At 41.9% G+C, this 17,268-nt stretch overlaps 1 protein-coding gene across 1 annotated transcript; it reads right to left on the bottom strand.

The window, feature by feature from the left end:
- Positions 1-11,518: 11,518 nt before the first annotated feature.
- Positions 11,519-14,372, bottom strand: LOC132489024 (HMG box transcription factor BBX-like). Its single transcript, XM_060097949.1, is given in 2 exon segments — positions 11,519-11,618; positions 11,620-14,372. Coding segments are annotated over 2 exon segments (2,853 nt in total).
- Positions 14,373-17,268: the final 2,896 nt, after the last annotated feature.

Raw genomic sequence — 17,268 nt, 5'->3', positions numbered from 1 at the left:
TTCAGTCATGAATTATTGAGAACCACCTATGTCCCAGGCAGTGTTGTAAGTGCTGGAATGAAGCAGTGACTAAGACAGACCCAATCTCTGCCTTATGGATCCGATATTCCAAGGGACACACAAAGTGGCTTTTCTTACTCTCTTTAAAACATGCTTTTGGTGGTTTACTATCTTATCTTTTTTTCTATGAAAAATCCATACAGAGATAAAGAATGTTATTTTGATGTGAACAAGAATTACTATTTTTTACTTTTCTCTACCTATTTCATCTCTCCTGTAAGTCTCTAAAGTTTAAGGGCAAGACTGGGGATTGGTTAATTTTTTATTCTCATTCCATGCCTAGTAGTGTCTTTTTGTAGATAACATGAAATAAAAATATTTTTTCTGAATAGCCAACCAATCTCATAACAAATTACGCAAATCTCTCTCATTATTTTGTAGTTACGTTTCCTATACTCACAAACATAATGAATTTTTCCAGGCACCACAGGCTTGGTTTACTGGTTTTCACCTTTTAGACACTGAAATCTCTCCTCAGAGGATCAGAACTAGCTCTGAGTTTTAATCTACTTATGCTGGGTGTCACAGAAGGGGAAAGGATGGGCATGTGGCTTTACTCCCTGCAGGGCAAAGCCTGCCTCACATATAAACGAGAGCGGATTCATCTTGCTTGGCCACGTGATCCAGGGACTGGGGAACAGTTCTCAGGGCCAGGCTAGGGAGATACAAGGTGATAAAGATAAGTGCCATATTAATGATATATAAAAGATATGTTATGAAATTCCCCAGGAAGAGAGCACATTTGGAGTTACCGTGAATACAGAAGAAAGGAAATGAATTTAGGTTTGAAGAATAAGATTCTGGTAGAAGAGAAGGAGGAGGACACGATTAGTAGGTAAGTGGAAACCTCCCACTTGGAAGAATACCAAGAGCCCTGGGAATTTTTACTTTATTCTCTAGGCAATGGTAAGTTAGCAAAGGTTTCTGCCTGGGAGATTGACATATAGCTTGTGAAAATGGTCTTCCCTGCTAAACTTGATGCTATTGCATGAATTTAGAATTGAGAAATGATTAGAATTTAATGGAATATGATAGTACTTAATTGGAATTTAATAGGTCACATAGTCTATTAGGTGGATCGCCATCAGCATTAAAAAAAAAGAAAAATAGAATAGAATACAAAGTATTAAAATATATCACCTGTAGTGAGGCTAAGTATTTTGTTATGAAACTTTCACTTTTGCACATGTGGGTAAGTGGGTGGGTAGGGAATCTGGAAGTGGATTTCAGCCAAAAAAGTTCAAAACCAACGAGGTAGAGTCGCTCATGGGATTGTTTACTAGAGTTCTCTTGTTTCTTTCTTCCATACCAGAAATAGTTGTATTCCAACTAGCAACTATAGTATTTATTTTTATCATATACATATCAGATTATCCTATAAGGAAGAAGATTGTGCGTTGTCAAAGACAGTAATGAAGAAAGCAATGATACTGATTTGATTCAGTCTATTGCAATAGGGAGAGCGGCCCAGATCTGAGATCATAGAGCCTCAGCAGCTGGTTTCTCCTTAGCTTCACAGGGAGGAGTGGAGACGCCCCAGGTGGGATGCTTTACCCTATGCATTGTTCTGTCATCAAGGGAAGTCTCCATCAGTTAGCTGTGCAGGAAAAGTTGATCTCTGTGTCTAGTTAATTGCAGGGGGGACAAACAGTTCTAATCTCAGCTAAGCCATCCGTGAGACAAAGAACAAGGAGCTGTCTGTCTTTGCCAGCATGTGCAGGTAAAAGGGGAAAGGTCTGTGTTTGTCCCTGCCATAGGTAAACAACGGGGTCCTCAAGAGTCTCTGGGGGTCACGAGAAAGAGTGGCCAGTGAGTCTTTCTCACATAGTATGGGAAAGGTTGCTCTTTGCGGTCAGCCATTTCCTGGAACACAAGAGTGAGGGGATTTTGGAAAACAAAAGCTTGGGGAATTTCCTACCTGAGAGCTCAGGTTAACTTCAACATTGTCAGTTTTCTCCTCTGGATTGGCTTTAAAGAAAGCACAGGACCAAATTTCACTCCCACTTCCTACAAATGGGCAGAGCGTGAATCCAGCTAATTTCTTGGATGATAATTGATGGTGGTTAACGCTGCTGAGTGCATAATTCTGTAACAGGAAACTTCTTTTTAATCTAAGACTACTTAATACTGAAAATGATCATTTAAAATGGATCTCCTTTCAGGGCAAAATTTAATAGAAGACAGAAAAAATAATTTGAATGGACATTTATCTTGAAAAATGACACTTAAAATAATAAAAATAAATTTGCTGAATCACTTATTTAATACAAGGCAAGTTATAATTGCAGCTGTAAGCTAATTTTAGCACAAAGAATGGATGAGGCATTGATTCAAAGCCATAGCTTCATACAACACACTTTACTTGTGATTTTCATAGCACAATTTGATGGAAGATACCATTTGCAAAAACTATTCAAGACTTCTTCAATTTTCTGAGATGTCTCAGTCTTTTGATGTTCACTTTATTCCTTTTTGAAGTTTCTGTATATCCTCTTCTACATTTGGTAAGCAGTCTAACTCTATTAAATGTTCATTTGGCAGTGGAGTCCTTACCGTTCCCTGACATCAGGTTTTTATCCTTTCCATGTGATGTCATCTTGCAGTTGATTGGCACTGAATATGTTGTATTGCTGGATATTTAAAACATATATGTTGACTCAGTGTGTGGACTGACAGAGTAAACATTTTCTGGGTTCTGCAGTAAATATTTTCCTTTAGTTCACGATGAAACTCATTGTTCTATTAAATTCCTAATCTTGGGGCTTCCCTGGTAGCGCAGTGGTTGAGAATCCGCCTGCCAATGCAGGGGACACGGGTTCGAGCCCTGGTCTGGGAAGATCCCACGTGCTGTGGAACAACTAAGCCTGTGCGCCACCACTACTGAGCCTGTGCTCTAGAACGTGCGAGCCACAACTACTGAAGCCTGTGCACCCAGAGCCCGTGCTCCACAATAAGAGAAACCACCGCAATGAGAAGCCCAGGCACTGCAACAAAGAGTAGCCCCCGCTCACAACAACTAGAGAAAGCCCGCGTGCAGTAAAGAAGACCCAACGCAGCAAGAAATAAATAAATAAATATATATATATATATATATATATATATATATATATATATATATTTTTTTTTTTTCTTTTTGCGGTATGCAGGCCTCTCACTGTTGTGGCCTCTCCCGTTGTGGAGCACAGGCTCCGGATGCGCAGGCCCAGCGGCCATGGCTCACGGGCCCAGCCGCTCCGCGGCATATGGGATCCTCCCAGACCGGGGCACGAACCCGTATCCCCTGCATCGGCAGGCGGACTCCCAACCACTGCGCCACCAGGGAGGCCCAATAAATATATTTTTTTAAAAAAATTCCTGGGCTTCCGTGGTGGCGCAGTGGTTGAGAGTCCGCCTGCCGATGCGGGGGACACGGGTTCGTGCCCTGGTCCGGGAGGATCCCACAAGCCTGGAGCGGCTGGGCCTGTGAGCCATGGCCGCTGGGCCTGCGCATCCGGAGCCTGTGCTCTGCAATGGGAGAGGCCACAACAGTGAGAGGCCCGTGTACCACAATATATATATATATATATATATATATATATATATTCCTAATCTTGAAGACTTCAAAACAAAACTCCAATAGCAGCCACCCCTCTGCATTTTCATGCTTTAGTTCATGTAATTCTCACTTCAACTCTATGAGACAGGTGTCATTATTATACCTAGTACATAAAATTGAAGGCTTTGAGAATTTGTGTAATTTTCCCTAAATCCCACAGTCACCAATGGCAGTGTCAGGACATGAACGCAGGAATCTTAATAACACAATTTGTACTCTTTGCTGAAACGAGATGCTAGCCTTCTCCTCACCAAGACTACCCACTTTCTATTTTTCCTACTTTTATTGTTCCCTTTGCCTGGATTTCTTTATCTACTTACTGGAAATTTAGTTTTATCTTTTTATAGATTTTTAGCCAATTTAAATTCTTTGTAGGAAAAAAGAGAGGTGTATGCATTTTTTAAAAAGCAAATAACTTTTTCAAGGGAATCTGGAGGGAAAGTGCACAAGGTTCTGGATCCTGTGAACTAGAGCCTCACTTGGGATCTTCACTCACTAGCTGAGTGGTCTGAGGTCAAGGTTAGAGCTCCAAGGTCCTCACTTGTAAACAGTGAAGTTATTATTACCTCTCTCATAAGGTTATTTTAAGATTAAACACAATAATACATCTAAAGTGCTTGGCATCTTGTCTTTTACATGGAAGGCACCTAATAAACATTTCTATCACCAGTGTTTTTATGCTGACAGTGAGACAGGTCTTCCAGGAAACAGTGTCCTGGGCTGGGAAAAAGCAGCCCTACTTCATTCTAGTTCCACTACCATTATGTAACATTTATTTTTCTCGATTTTTAAGTCATGAAGATGAGACGACCATTATTTTTTTCAGGTTGAGTGGATTCTTAAAACTTCTTTGGAGAGGCACCATCTAAGTTAATTCTGTAATGATCAAGTTACAAAAATTTTATTAATTTGAAGATAGACAATATGGCACTGATGTAAGCACCTATGACTCTCAAAGGAGAGCGACACGATCCTGGCATGACTAATTCTGGGTGCTCATGTAATGCTAGAACCTGTTGGTGTGATTAGAAAGTCCATGGGGGGCTTCCCTGGTGGCGCAGTGGTTAAGAATCCACCTGCCAATGCAGGGGACATGGGATTGAGCCCTCGTTTGGGAAGATCCCACATGCCATGGAGCAACTAAGCCCAGGAGCCACAACTACTGAAGCCTATATGCCTAGAGCCCGTGCTCTGCAACAAGAGAAGCCACCACAATGAGAAGCCCGTGCATCACAACGAAGAGCAGCCCCTGCTCGCCGCAACTAGAGAAAGCCTTCATGCAGCAGTGAAGACCCAACACAGCCAAATAAATAAATAAGTAAAAGAAAGTCCACATGCGATCATGCTTTTGATCACGGTGGTGGTAGGTGAAACTTCCTTGCCCAGTCAAGATTTCTGTGGGCTACATGTTTTTCTACAGTGACTGATTTCTGTTCTTATTTGGACTCATATTTGCAAAGAAGCACTATATGTTATGTTTCAACTTTAAATTTTAAAATATATCATATGGTCCAGAACAAAAGAAATGTTCTTAAGTACCTCTGAAAGGTCAAATGTAGATGATCTATGTAAATTCAGTTAGGGATCAAAATAGCCAGACTTCTTCCAGTGAGAAGAACTGAACTGACAGTCTTTGAAAATCTTTCTCTGGAGACTTCTTACAGTAACAGGGAAAAATGTGGGTTCTTGGTCAGTTTCTCAACAAATACAATTTCCTGAAATATCTGAGGGCTGTGTCATACCTTATACCCTTTTCAACAAAGAAAGTTGTCTTAACTATTCCCTTATAAAAAGGCATAGAGTAAGAGAATTGAGAATGTTAATTACAAATGAGATAGTGGATTTACAAACTATTAAGTGCTGCAGAACTCTTGCAATACTAAATTATTCTGAGTTTTTTTTTATTTTTTATTTTTTTGCGGTACGCGGGCCTCTCACTGCTGTGGCCTCTCAGGTTGCGGAGCACAGGCTCCAGACGCGCAGGCTCAGCGGCCATGGCTCACGGGCCCAGCCACTCCGCGGCATGTGGGATCTTCCCGGACCGGGGCACGAACCCGCGTCCCCTGCATCGGCAGGTGGACTCTCAACCACTGCGCCACCAGGGAAGCCCAATATTCTGATTTTTCATTAAATATTTTTTATTCAGTTTTAAGATCACAGTTAAAGTACTTTAGCATGTTATACACATGACTTACATGTGCAATTTTTAGAAATATCAAATTAAGTATAAGATTTTGAAGAAAGAAATTATATAAATGTGTATATTGACTTTTACTACACATATATCTAAGAAAGCAATAATTCTGTTGTACCATTAAGTGGAAATCATTTATTACATGGCATGTTTACATCAACTCTAAAGAGAACCAAGCCAATTTCTGAAAGCAAGAAAAATGAGCGATTCAGTCATGCTGAAAACTGTCAACAGACTTAAGACCTCGTGGTCAAATGAAGCTGTAGTTAATTTATAATAGGTAAGTAAGCAACTCAAACCTATGGGAAAAGTTCATAATCTGGGAATATGGACTCTCAGGTGGTTTTTATTCCTTTTCGACAGATTCCTGAGAGCAAGCCACGAGTGCTAAGGAAATGAGAAACGTTGCCGAGCATGTGCTGAGCTCCAGATCACAAACCTCCCCCACCCCAGTTCTGCCGCTACGAGCTGAGGCACTAAAGTGAGGTGTCATGGGACGTGAGCACTCCCCTGAGGCCGCCAGGGGATGTGATGGTTAGTCCACGAAACGCGTGCCTCTGTGATTTAGGTTAGAGCTTGTGAGGTAATACGTGTGGTGCGGTGCAGTGGGAGGGTGTGGAGGCATGGAATTAGGTCCTTGCTCCTCGGTAACCAGTTCTGGCCCAAGTTATTAGAAAATCTTTGGAAAGAGTAGTAATTTTCACAATAACTAATTCTGTGCATAAAGCTCAAATTAAGGGCAGGATCAATTTTGACCACTGACTGCAACAAGGAAACAGTGGCCACCGAACTTCTAAGTACAAGGTTTCTTCTTTTCCATTATTAGTATAAATCATACCACCACAAATAAAATTTGGCCAGGAGAGGAAACTTTTTTTGTATGTGTGAAGAAAATGTATATTCATATTTTTAAGGAAAGCGTAGCACAAAGAGATGGAGGTGTATGAGGGGAATCAAATGTACTTGTCTTGTTCACTCTTTTGCTGCTTCTTTTTCAAAAATGTAAGATAATGTCCCCAGTGAAAAGGACAAGGTCATTTAATATGGGGTATAATAAACTTCACTATCACTTCCAAACTATATAAAAGCAAAGCAGTCCATCAAACCCTGAATACATCACCAGACATATCTGGTAAGATGAACTGAACAACTGTTTCTTTTTTTATGGTAAGTATGATGTTAGTCAATCTAAATAAGATAACTGTAAAAAAAAATTCCCCAAACTCAAATAAACACAAAATCCAAATCTAATTCTTTGGGAATGCTTGTCTAAATAAAAGCAACACCTAATTAACAATTAGTACACTCTTTATAAGGTGCAAAACAAGATCCTATGTGGGGAAAGCTAAATTTTAATTCCCACCTAGCAGTCACTCTGAATACTTTATAGGTCAAATGTAATAAGAGCATTTGCTTCTACTGCCCATTTTCAGCAATACATTGTTCTCTCTGGAGAAGGTAGTTTGGGAAGTCAAAACACTGCAGTGGAAAACAGTGGCACTGAAGGTAGAAGCAAAAAAAGACAAACCTTTGAAACAGGACTTACTGGAATTAACCGTTAAAGCTGAGGTAGCCCATTAGGATTGGCCTTATCTGAGGGCTCTGTGGAGCAGTGCAATCAAAGGTGAACCTTCTCACAGCATCACGTACACCCCGACTTCCCCTTTACAAATGATGACTCCAGGCCTTGCACGACTTCCTTCCTTTTCCCCCAAGAAGCGGCGATGCTTCCCCTTTGCTGTATGGATGCTGGCCTCCAGCCTCCAGCTGCTGGTCTCCAGAACACTTAGGATTCATACAGTACTTTAGCAGGCAGCATGGTCCCACTGCTTCACATTAATGCCAAATGCCAAACTTGGAACAGAGCTACTTGATATTCCCCATCCCTCCCCCGGAACTGTATAAACAAAACATGTCATTCAGTTTTCAGCTTACTCCTAGTGCTGTATTGATTTATAATCTGCTTGAGATTTTACATAGGTGCAAACATTTCCAGAGGATGAGCCAAGGACTACAGAGTGCAAACAAAATTTTCTATGACTCAGGCAGAGTAGCATCTGACTTGATAAGACAGTGACAGGGATTACACAAGTTGGATTCTAAATAACCAGACCCGTTCAGATGCTCCTTTTTGTTCATAGTGTTCCATCCCTTTTTTTCTCTGCAGCAGTTTGAATGGCAGGAACTATAATAACAGTGATAACGTGGGAGTGAGTTGAGCATGGCTTTGAGGGGGCACTGGTAGAAAGCTCATCTGACGGAATTAAATAAATATATTTTCGGGGGGGAAAAGACTGTCAGAATTACAATGGTATGATATATCCTTTTAAAAAAGAGGGCTTTAAAGAATTCACCATTTTGATCTAAAATCTGGGACCTAACCTAGTTTGGGGATAAGAACCTGTGTCTTCAAAGTGGCTGTGGGACCTTTTGCCTTTTCCTGGCCTCATTACAGTTATCCAAACAAATAAACACTTAAGAAGGGCGTCTTACAGTATTTTCTCTCTTTCACTCAGCTTCTTGGAGCTGCAGCTTCAGTAACTATAGTATACTCTACACACTTCAAAATTACATAGGAAAATACCCAGAATAACTAAATAAATAAAAGGCTAAAGAAAACTGGAACAGTACTGTGTCTCCATCTGAGACTAAATCATCCACTTCCAGCAACACAGAGAAGGGCTAGGACAATTTTGTTCCAAAGATTTATATACAGGTTTGAATCTAGAAATTAAGGTAAAAGCATAAATATTGAGAATTTCAACTAGATTCAGAATGGTTTCAGAAAGATATGATACAACAATTTAGAATAAAACAAAGGCAGAAGAGCATCATATTTTGGTTTGCTTGAAATATATATAAGGTGCAACAACTTTTTCTCTTGAGGATGCTTGTGGGACAAATGTTAGTGTAGATGGTGTTTGCTGGCAGATTAAGGTACACACCATAGCAATATGATTTTCCAAAATAAAAAAGAATGACAGAAGTGAAATGAAAATGATAAATGGGGGAGGGTACTACATGTTGGTCTGCAATATGTGTGCTCACAAATGTTGTTACCTGAAAATACCAACACCCCTCTCCAGTGGATTCAGGGCATGAGAAAAGCACTATTTTTGAAATCAAGACATTACTCAGAGAAATGACAAGGTGAGTGTCTAAAAGACTATAAAGCTTGGCAGGATTTCTGCTACTCTCAGTGCCTAACCACTTAAAAATTAAGCATGTCTACAAAAAGGTGGGTTTTTTTTTTTTCCTAAAGTACCTGAAAACAGTCGTATCCAGTAGGTTGCCCTCCACCCCGACCCCTGCCTAAGGGAAAAGCCACTGAGGTTGAGGAAAAGCAGATCAAGTAAGATATATTAATCACATAGAAAAAAGTCATCTTTTGTTTTGCTCCTTTTTAAGAAAGGTCCCATGAATATACAGCACTCTGTTAAGGAACTCTAGTGAAATGTAATCAGAGGACTGGAGGAGAGGGCACTGGCAAAAATAGACCTATTCTAACATGTTCTAGAGAATAACAAGTTAGTGTCATTGTCAAGGTGCATGTTCTGCACCAAAAAACTTTTGTTGTTGATTTCATTTTTTGGGGGGATTTTAGCTAATTATAATTTTTAAATCACTGCTAGCAAGTGGTCCACAAACTCCAACAGCCACCAACACTGGGACCCAGCAATTTTCAAACATTCACTTTGTGTTTCGAAATTTAGAAAATATTAATACAACAGCATCATAGTAAAAATATCATGCTAAAATCTGGGGTTGCTCACCTGATTTACTTCGGTGTGAATGGGGCTAAGCTTCTGCCTCTGATTAACCTTGCTTACTAATTCCTTCTTCCTCCATGTCCACAAGGAATATGCATTTTTGAGGACACCGTTCCAATGCCCTGATGCCCTCTTTACCTGCTTTGAAAAAAAAAAAAAAAAGCCCAAATCTCGCTGTTCTTTTTCAATTCTATTAGTATGTTGTACATATTTTCTAGCACCAAAACTGAAGTAATATCTACAACCGTGAAAAACTAAACCTAGTCAGTACGAATAGAGTCAATTTTTTGTATGGCTATGAGGTCAAATTACGATGAGAAAAAAAATCATCATTACAATTCAGTCAAGTATAAATAAGATAGCTAGATAAAACCTTGTAAACTGTCACCATTTAGAGATCTAATTCAAAAGTTTCAAACTTGAACTAACACTATCAAAATTCCGCCAGTTTGAAAACCAGTAAAAATTATTGCTGGAATCCAATACTTAAAATTTGGTAGTTTGTGCTGTGATGCAAGAGTGGGGAAATACTTTGTGCTATGGAACAAATACCCTGTAAAATCTGTAGCCGCCGACTAATTTTGATTTATCACTTTGCATCTGTTGCTAAGAAACAAGATACTGTGAATGTCAGGTGATGGAGTCAATATGTTGAATGTTCTAAGCCAGTTAATCCAGTTGCACTGGCATATGTATGGTTCCTTTTATGTTCAAAAGCAACAAAACATGAACAGGAAACAGGAAACTTGCAGGTGGATCTATAACTGCGAGTCCCACTCTGGTCAGGCACACCTCCCTCATCAATACCTCCGTAACCACAAAAACTCAAAATGGCTCTAAAAACCTGCAGTGCCAATTAGGCTGTGCATAGCAATTGCTACCCGTCCAGTCTGTCTGGGATGGATGTAAAAGGGCTGTAGCTCAAAGACCACACAAAGTGAGTGTGTCTTCAATGTGTTCTGAATAGTGAAGTAATCCTAAGGTCACTTCTGAATACTATTTTTCTTTTTTTGTCTGTATGAACGATCCATTGGTCACTCAGACCCTTGTGTAAAAATAAAAGAATCCTCAAGGCATGAAAACATCAGTAATCTGTAATCTGCTGGACTCTTCCCCTGTCTGGGAAAATATTCGCCACAATTGGACCCAAGCAAATTCTTCTTGGTCACTCAAGGCTAAGAAAAAAATTCTGCTTGTAAGAACTGTAATTTTTCTTCTTCTCTCTCTTTCTCTTTGTGCCAGCAAACTACCACTCTGGTGGCAAATATAAAAGTGCAGAATATATGGACCACAAGGCCGAGCATACACCGCTAACAGCGGTACATCTGCCTGCCCGTGCTGTTTGGGAGTCTCTGGAAGAGGCTTTTTAATATTATTCTACAATATAAATGTAGGTATAACCTATTCTATAAACCATCTTAGAACATAAACCTCCATGTACAAAAAAGACTAAGAATATCTAATAATAACTAGTGCAGTGTGTCAGTTTTTGTTTTTTGTTTTTTGTTTTTGTTTTGAAAGAATAACAAGGTAATATACGAAACTAGTTTCACACTCTCTGGTTGGTAAAAGAGATGCTGGATGAGCTAAAGTAAAGGCAGCCTTTTACCAAGTTACCACCTATTACCATAAAAAGCCTTCTATAGAAAGCAAAGCTCTAGGATCATCCCATTTCTGCTCATTATCAGACAGACAACATCACGCTCAAAGACTCTGGGTTCTGAAAGAACAAACTGGCCCAGGGTGCCAACTTCTGCTTCAAGTGAATCTGGGCCGTGTAGGGCAACAAGCACTTGTTTGCTGTCTCTATTTGCCACCACATGGACTCACTAGCATCTCTCAATAAAGACAAGGCTAGGGTAGTAGGTAAAGCACAATGTTTTACAATTAAAGGGCGCTTCACCGGTCAGCGCAAGAAATAAGTACAGGAGTCGGGGGCATTTCTTTTGGCTGTCCATCATGGGGGAGCAGAGTTGATCTCTGACTTCTATGCATGTTCCATGGCAGCCACTTCGGCCGGCACAGCGAGGCTGAAGAACGCAGACACGGCGGGCATCTCCGGGGTGCTGCTCCGCGTCTCCGTGGCCTCTCGGTTGTGTGAGCACTCGTCATTGCAGCCTGTCTCGGTCACCTTAGCAAGACTCCTCTGCAGTTGTTCCTTTGGTTTGTCATCCAAAGTACCGCCTGCTGGTGATACCCGGCCATCTGCTGTCCTGACAAGGTGTGTGATCTTGGTTTTCCTTGCTTTTCTCTTTTGACTGCCCACGAAGGATTCTTGCGCTCTTGTTGGCTCTGGAGTGTTGGGAATGGATGGGGCATTTGTAACCTTATAAGCAGGCTCTGTGGTGTTTCTGTCTTCTGAAAATATGGCTTCTGTAGGGTGAATGGCAGCCAAGAAGAGTTGCTTGTTTGACCATTTATCCCCACTTCCTTTTTCCGGAACATTAGGCTTCTCCTTTTTGTGCTTGTATTTGCTGACAATTTTGTGGAATAAGTTCTTTTTCTGAGACTGGAAAGGACCTTTGCTGGTTTGGGTCGGTTCTGAGGAAATATGTCCGCTCTTCTTCTTTTTTCTTGGGACAGGTACACATTTCTGGTCAAATGTAACAGGACTATACTGAGGGAAGCTGTTGAATTTCTTTTCAAATTCTTCATCCAGCTTTGCTGAGCCAAGGAGAGAGTCTTCCTTTGGCTTTGTCTTCTTGAACTTCTTGCTTCCACTGGTCCCACTCTGGTGAAATGTCCAGCTTTCTTCATGCCAACACTCTTCATGATCAGAGGACTTTCCTTTTCCTGACCTTCGTTTCCCTCTGCCAACATTAGCTCGCAGAGAGGTGAGCATACCCTCAGACACCAGGGTTTTATAAAGAGCACCTTTGCAAGACCTCTCAGATTTCCGGGAGCCACAAGTCTCTATTTTTCTGTGACACTCACTGTCCTCAGGCTTGGCCTGTCCCGATAGACTGGGTGGTAATGCATCCTCCGTAGGGGTCAAAGGTTCTGCTTTTATACCCTCTGGGACCTCACCAGAAATGTTCTTGCTGGCAGAAATACTGATAAAATCTTGAGGTCTTGACTCTTGGGTGGTGTCTGAGGATTTCTCCTTTGACATTTTCTTCTCTCTTGATTTCACTCTCTTCGTTGGTGGCTTGGCATCCAAAATGCTTCCCTTGCCACTCGAGGATGTATGCACCTGCTTGCGAGGGGTATCTCCAAGCTTCTCGATGCCCCAGTCTCCCTTTGCAACAGCTTCAATGGTGTACATGACACTCTCGATATCAGATTCCGAGGACTGCCTCTTTTTGCAAGTCTTCTTGGGTGTGGATTTATCATTTCCATGTCGATCCATTTTGGTTTTCTTCGTTTCCTTTTTTAGCTTTTCTGGTTTGCTTAACGCTGTGGGATCCTCGATGATCCTAATGCCATGAGAATGGCACATGTGATCCTTCCTACTGGGAACATCACTTATTATTATCTTGCTACTGCCAGAGTAAGAAAAATCAGGGAAGTGACTACATTTTTGATCTTCCTCTAATTCTTCCTTTTTAATTGCTTTAGGAGCTTCCATTTTTATACCCATTATATCATCCATTCGCAGCTCCTCAAAATTTCTTAATTCCTTAGAATCTCTTACATTTTCCTTAGCTGATTTTTCAAATTCTGCTTCTTTCTGGAACCTGGCTTCATCTATTTTCTCCATTTTCATTTCTCTTTCTTCCTTGCCCTTCTCCAGTTCTTGAATTCTTCCGCCATCTGATTCTTTGGCTTTTATTAGCTTTGATTCTTCCATTTTCACCCCCTCTGATGCCAGGCACATCTCTGCAAGTTGAAAGAGTGCAGACTCTCCACAGCGTTTTACAGGTTCAGCACCGCCCAACTGTGAAGTCTTCGAACAGATCTCTGCAAACTGAAACAAGGCTGATGCTTGACATTGTTTTGACGGAACATCAGGGTGGGAGGTACCTAAAGATATCTCGGCAAACTGAAATAATGGTGACTTCTGACGCAATTCAGAGGATTCTGAAACATCAGGCCTGCAAGTGCCAGAGGATATCTCTGGTGTACCAAGAACATGTTCTCCAGCTAAAAGCAGCATGCTCAGGCCTCCCATTTGAGTAGGATTAGCCATCCCAAAGTCAAGCTGAGGCATTTCTTCAGGCTTTGTTTTCTTGGGGCTTGGCAAGTCTCTTGAAGAGTCAGATGGGAAGGCCCATAGTTTCTCCCGTGGATTGACAGTGGATGTTGGGGATTTCACAGGCTTGTTTGTGGTAGCACACCATTTGTAGCCAGGATTTGCTTTCATAAATGCATGTTTATACTCCTTGGCCATGTCTGTGTATTTCTGCTTTTCCTTTGGATCGAGAACAGCCCACCAATCAGCTAGTATCTTGGTAGCACCTCGGTTATCAAGCCTGTTCCTGTGTTCCTGACGTACAAGAGAGCGATGACGTTTGCAAAATAAGAGAAATGCATTCATTGGTCTCCGGGCTCGCTGTTCTGGTGATTCATCATCTTCAGTTTCACCATCTTGCTCTAGACCCGCGGCCCCAACAAGTTGAACCTTATCAATATCCTCCTCTTCGTCTTCCTCTTCTTCCTCTTCTGAAAAGTCAAGAAGTTTCTTTGCTAGCAATGGATGCCACTGAAGGCACTTTCGTTTTGGTCGTTTTCCAGCTCCTTCTCCTTCTGCGGAATAATCTTTATTTCTATACTGCCTTTCATTACTCTGACCGGTCAAGTCAAGACATTCCATCATGAGTTCAATGGAACATCAGAACTTCCAGCTTCTGTGATGCAGCAGAATTCCAGGAAGGCAAACGGAAAGTACACAGGGAGGAAGATGAACTGCGGCAAAGCCTGTGTCCTATGATACTGACCGCGCGGGTTCGCCAGGCACGAGGGCGTGTGTGTGGCTCGCCCTCAGCGGCCAGTCAGGGCTTCTCTATGGGAAAGTGGAGAGAGAGGAGCTTGCGGAGCCGCTTGGCCTCCCTTCACTGTACACTCCAAGATTCTGATTTTTAAAGATGGACTCTCATAACCACTAAGGACCTACTCTAGAGCACAGGGAACTATACTCAATATTTTGTAATAACCTATAATGGAAAAGAATCTGAAGAAGAATATATATATATGAATCACTGTGCTGTACACCTAAAACTAACACATTGTAAATCAACTATACTTCACCTTAAAATGATTAATTAATTAATCTAATTAAATACAATTTCTTCCCTAAAACAATAAGAATGACTCTCAACTCTTCTAAACATATAAAATATTTTCTTAAACCTTAATCCACCCACTCCTGACACGTTAGGACCTGAGGCAAGACTGCGCTGTGCTGGAGGCTGAGGCCCTGCCCTCCAGCTCTGGGTCTGCCCCGTGTCCTGTAGGGCCTTGCTTACGGGACGGAACGTGGACGCCCAGCCACGTAGCCAAGCTCCCGCCTCCCCTGCTGCACACAGATGAGCTTGGTCCCCTGGGGCCTGCAAGCATCACATCTGTGGCTGGGCTCGTCTTCTAGACCATGGTCGTCACCTGGAAGCTTCTTAGAAATGCAGAATCTCAGGTCCCACCCAGACCTACTGAACAGTAGTCTACTTTTTCATAAAATCTCTAGGTGACTTATGTGCAAGTTAGAGCTTGAGAGCCTTTGCTCTCACGTGGGAGGCTGAGGTCAGAGGCACCCATCTCTTAAGTTTAAGAGACTCCCTGTTAAAATGCTTTGTTCGTCTTCTGACCTCTGAAGGACTTGAGAAGATTCTGGCCAATGATCAGTTCTGTTCAATTCCTTGTTGGACTTAAGGTACATTCCAAACTATAGCTGATTTTTCCTCTTCTACATTTCATTTTTTTCGGTCGGGTAATTTTCCTTAAGCTGTTTTCCTAGTTGGAATGCACCCCACCCATCGTACTCTGTCAATATCACACGCATCAGGGTGGCCACCTCTTCCGTGAAGCCCACCGCAATACCCCCAAGGAAGAGCTTCGGTTCTGACCCCATCCTCCTTATTTGAAAATTCTGGTAGCTCATTCACTGGGTCTGCTCTGGTTATACAACTGAATCCTCCATGAGACAATCAGCTCCCTGACATAGGAGCTGAGTCCCATTCAGATTTAGATTCTCCATTGCCCATAGCTGAGTCTATCAGATTTTAAATACGCATGTGAAATTAAATCTGCCTCTCTTAAGTTTATTTTTGTGGCTCCTGCAATTCTCTGCTTGTGCCAGAAAGGAGATGAAAATAGCCCTGCAATTTTAATGAAGGTGGGTTTTACTCCTGGGTCTTACCACATTTAGGAAAGTGTATACATTTTGTACTTTCATGCAAAATTGTGCTTGGCACCGACCTGGTGGTCACGAAGGGAAGCAAGGGTGTTCTTCGATGAGAATTCTTGGGCAGCTGGGTCTAGTTCTGTTAGTGAACAGTATTCAAATGGAGGAATTGCTTTAGCTTGGAAAGTAGACCTCAGATATAGGAGGAATAGAGCAGAAGAAAAAGGAACTTATGAAAAACGGAATACAGAAGTGTAAAGGAAAGGTCAATGTCTATGACTGGCCCAGTCTTCTGGCTGTCTGTGTCCATGGATCATAACTCAGGAGTCATGGGAGTGCAGAGAGGGGGCAGGAACCTGCAACGGGGAGTCTGTGCTCTAGTTTTGGCTCTTCTGCTAATTAACTGAGCCCCTGAGAAACTCACTAAACATTTGTGGGTCTCTGTTGTCACATCTGAAACATGAATAGTTGGTCAATGCTTCTTAACCAGAGAAGAAAGCTAGAAAAATGGGGGGGGGGGGTAGGGGGTCTTGTTTAAAGACACGTGGCCAGGTGGGACACCCAGAAATGCGTATTTGCTGGGTTTGTGATGGGCCCCAAGTATGAGGTGCCTTTCTGATATTCAGTTCTGGTTAAGCATCAGTAAATCAGATGCTCTCTTAACATTCCTTCTAGCTCAAATATTCCCCAATTTCATGACTACCAGCCCCGTAGTGAATGCATGGTTAGGAGTCTACGGGTCTGGCAGACACTGCTGGTTGTACCCCTCTTCCTTTAGGAACAAAACCCAAAGTTTTTGCTCCACACACGCCTCCCAGAATAACTATGACATTTCCCAGCTTTCCTTTCGGTATGTCCGTGGACTAAATTCTGGCCAAAGGGAAGTGGTGAGTGTAGGTTCTGGGAGCGCTCTTAAAAGACAGAGGTGTGCCCTCTTGCTTCTTCTTGCTGACAGGCATGCATAGATGATAGTGGAAGATGGGCCAGCTGGGTCAGTGCCGGACATGGGAGCTGCCATAGGAGATGGGAGGGAACCAAGACAGTGTGGCCTGGGTCCAGGACACCAGGGAGTCGTGTCAGGAGGGAACTTCCTACACCCAGGCTTCCTTTATGTGTGAGAGAAAGACATTATCATCTAGTTAAAGTAACTGCAATTTTGCTCTTACTCTTTCTTTCAGCCAAACCCATTTTAAACTAAAACAATATGGAGCATGAAAAAGACTTTAAGGACTCCAGTTATGCTTCCCAATCTTCACGTCAGCACGAATTGGAATGTCTGTTTACTGTGGCTTCTTGTTTTCTACTTCTGTAAGTGTAGTATGTTTATAAGACAGAGAATACTGTTGTCTTTTACAGAGAGCACTTCTTTCAC

The sequence above is a fragment of the Mesoplodon densirostris genome, chromosome 1, assembly GCF_025265405.1.
Source record: "Mesoplodon densirostris isolate mMesDen1 chromosome 1, mMesDen1 primary haplotype, whole genome shotgun sequence".
Lineage (NCBI taxonomy): Eukaryota > Metazoa > Chordata > Mammalia > Artiodactyla > Ziphiidae > Mesoplodon > Mesoplodon densirostris.
Note: the sequence above shows the minus strand (reverse complement) of the source record. Positions and strands in the feature narration are given on the sequence as shown.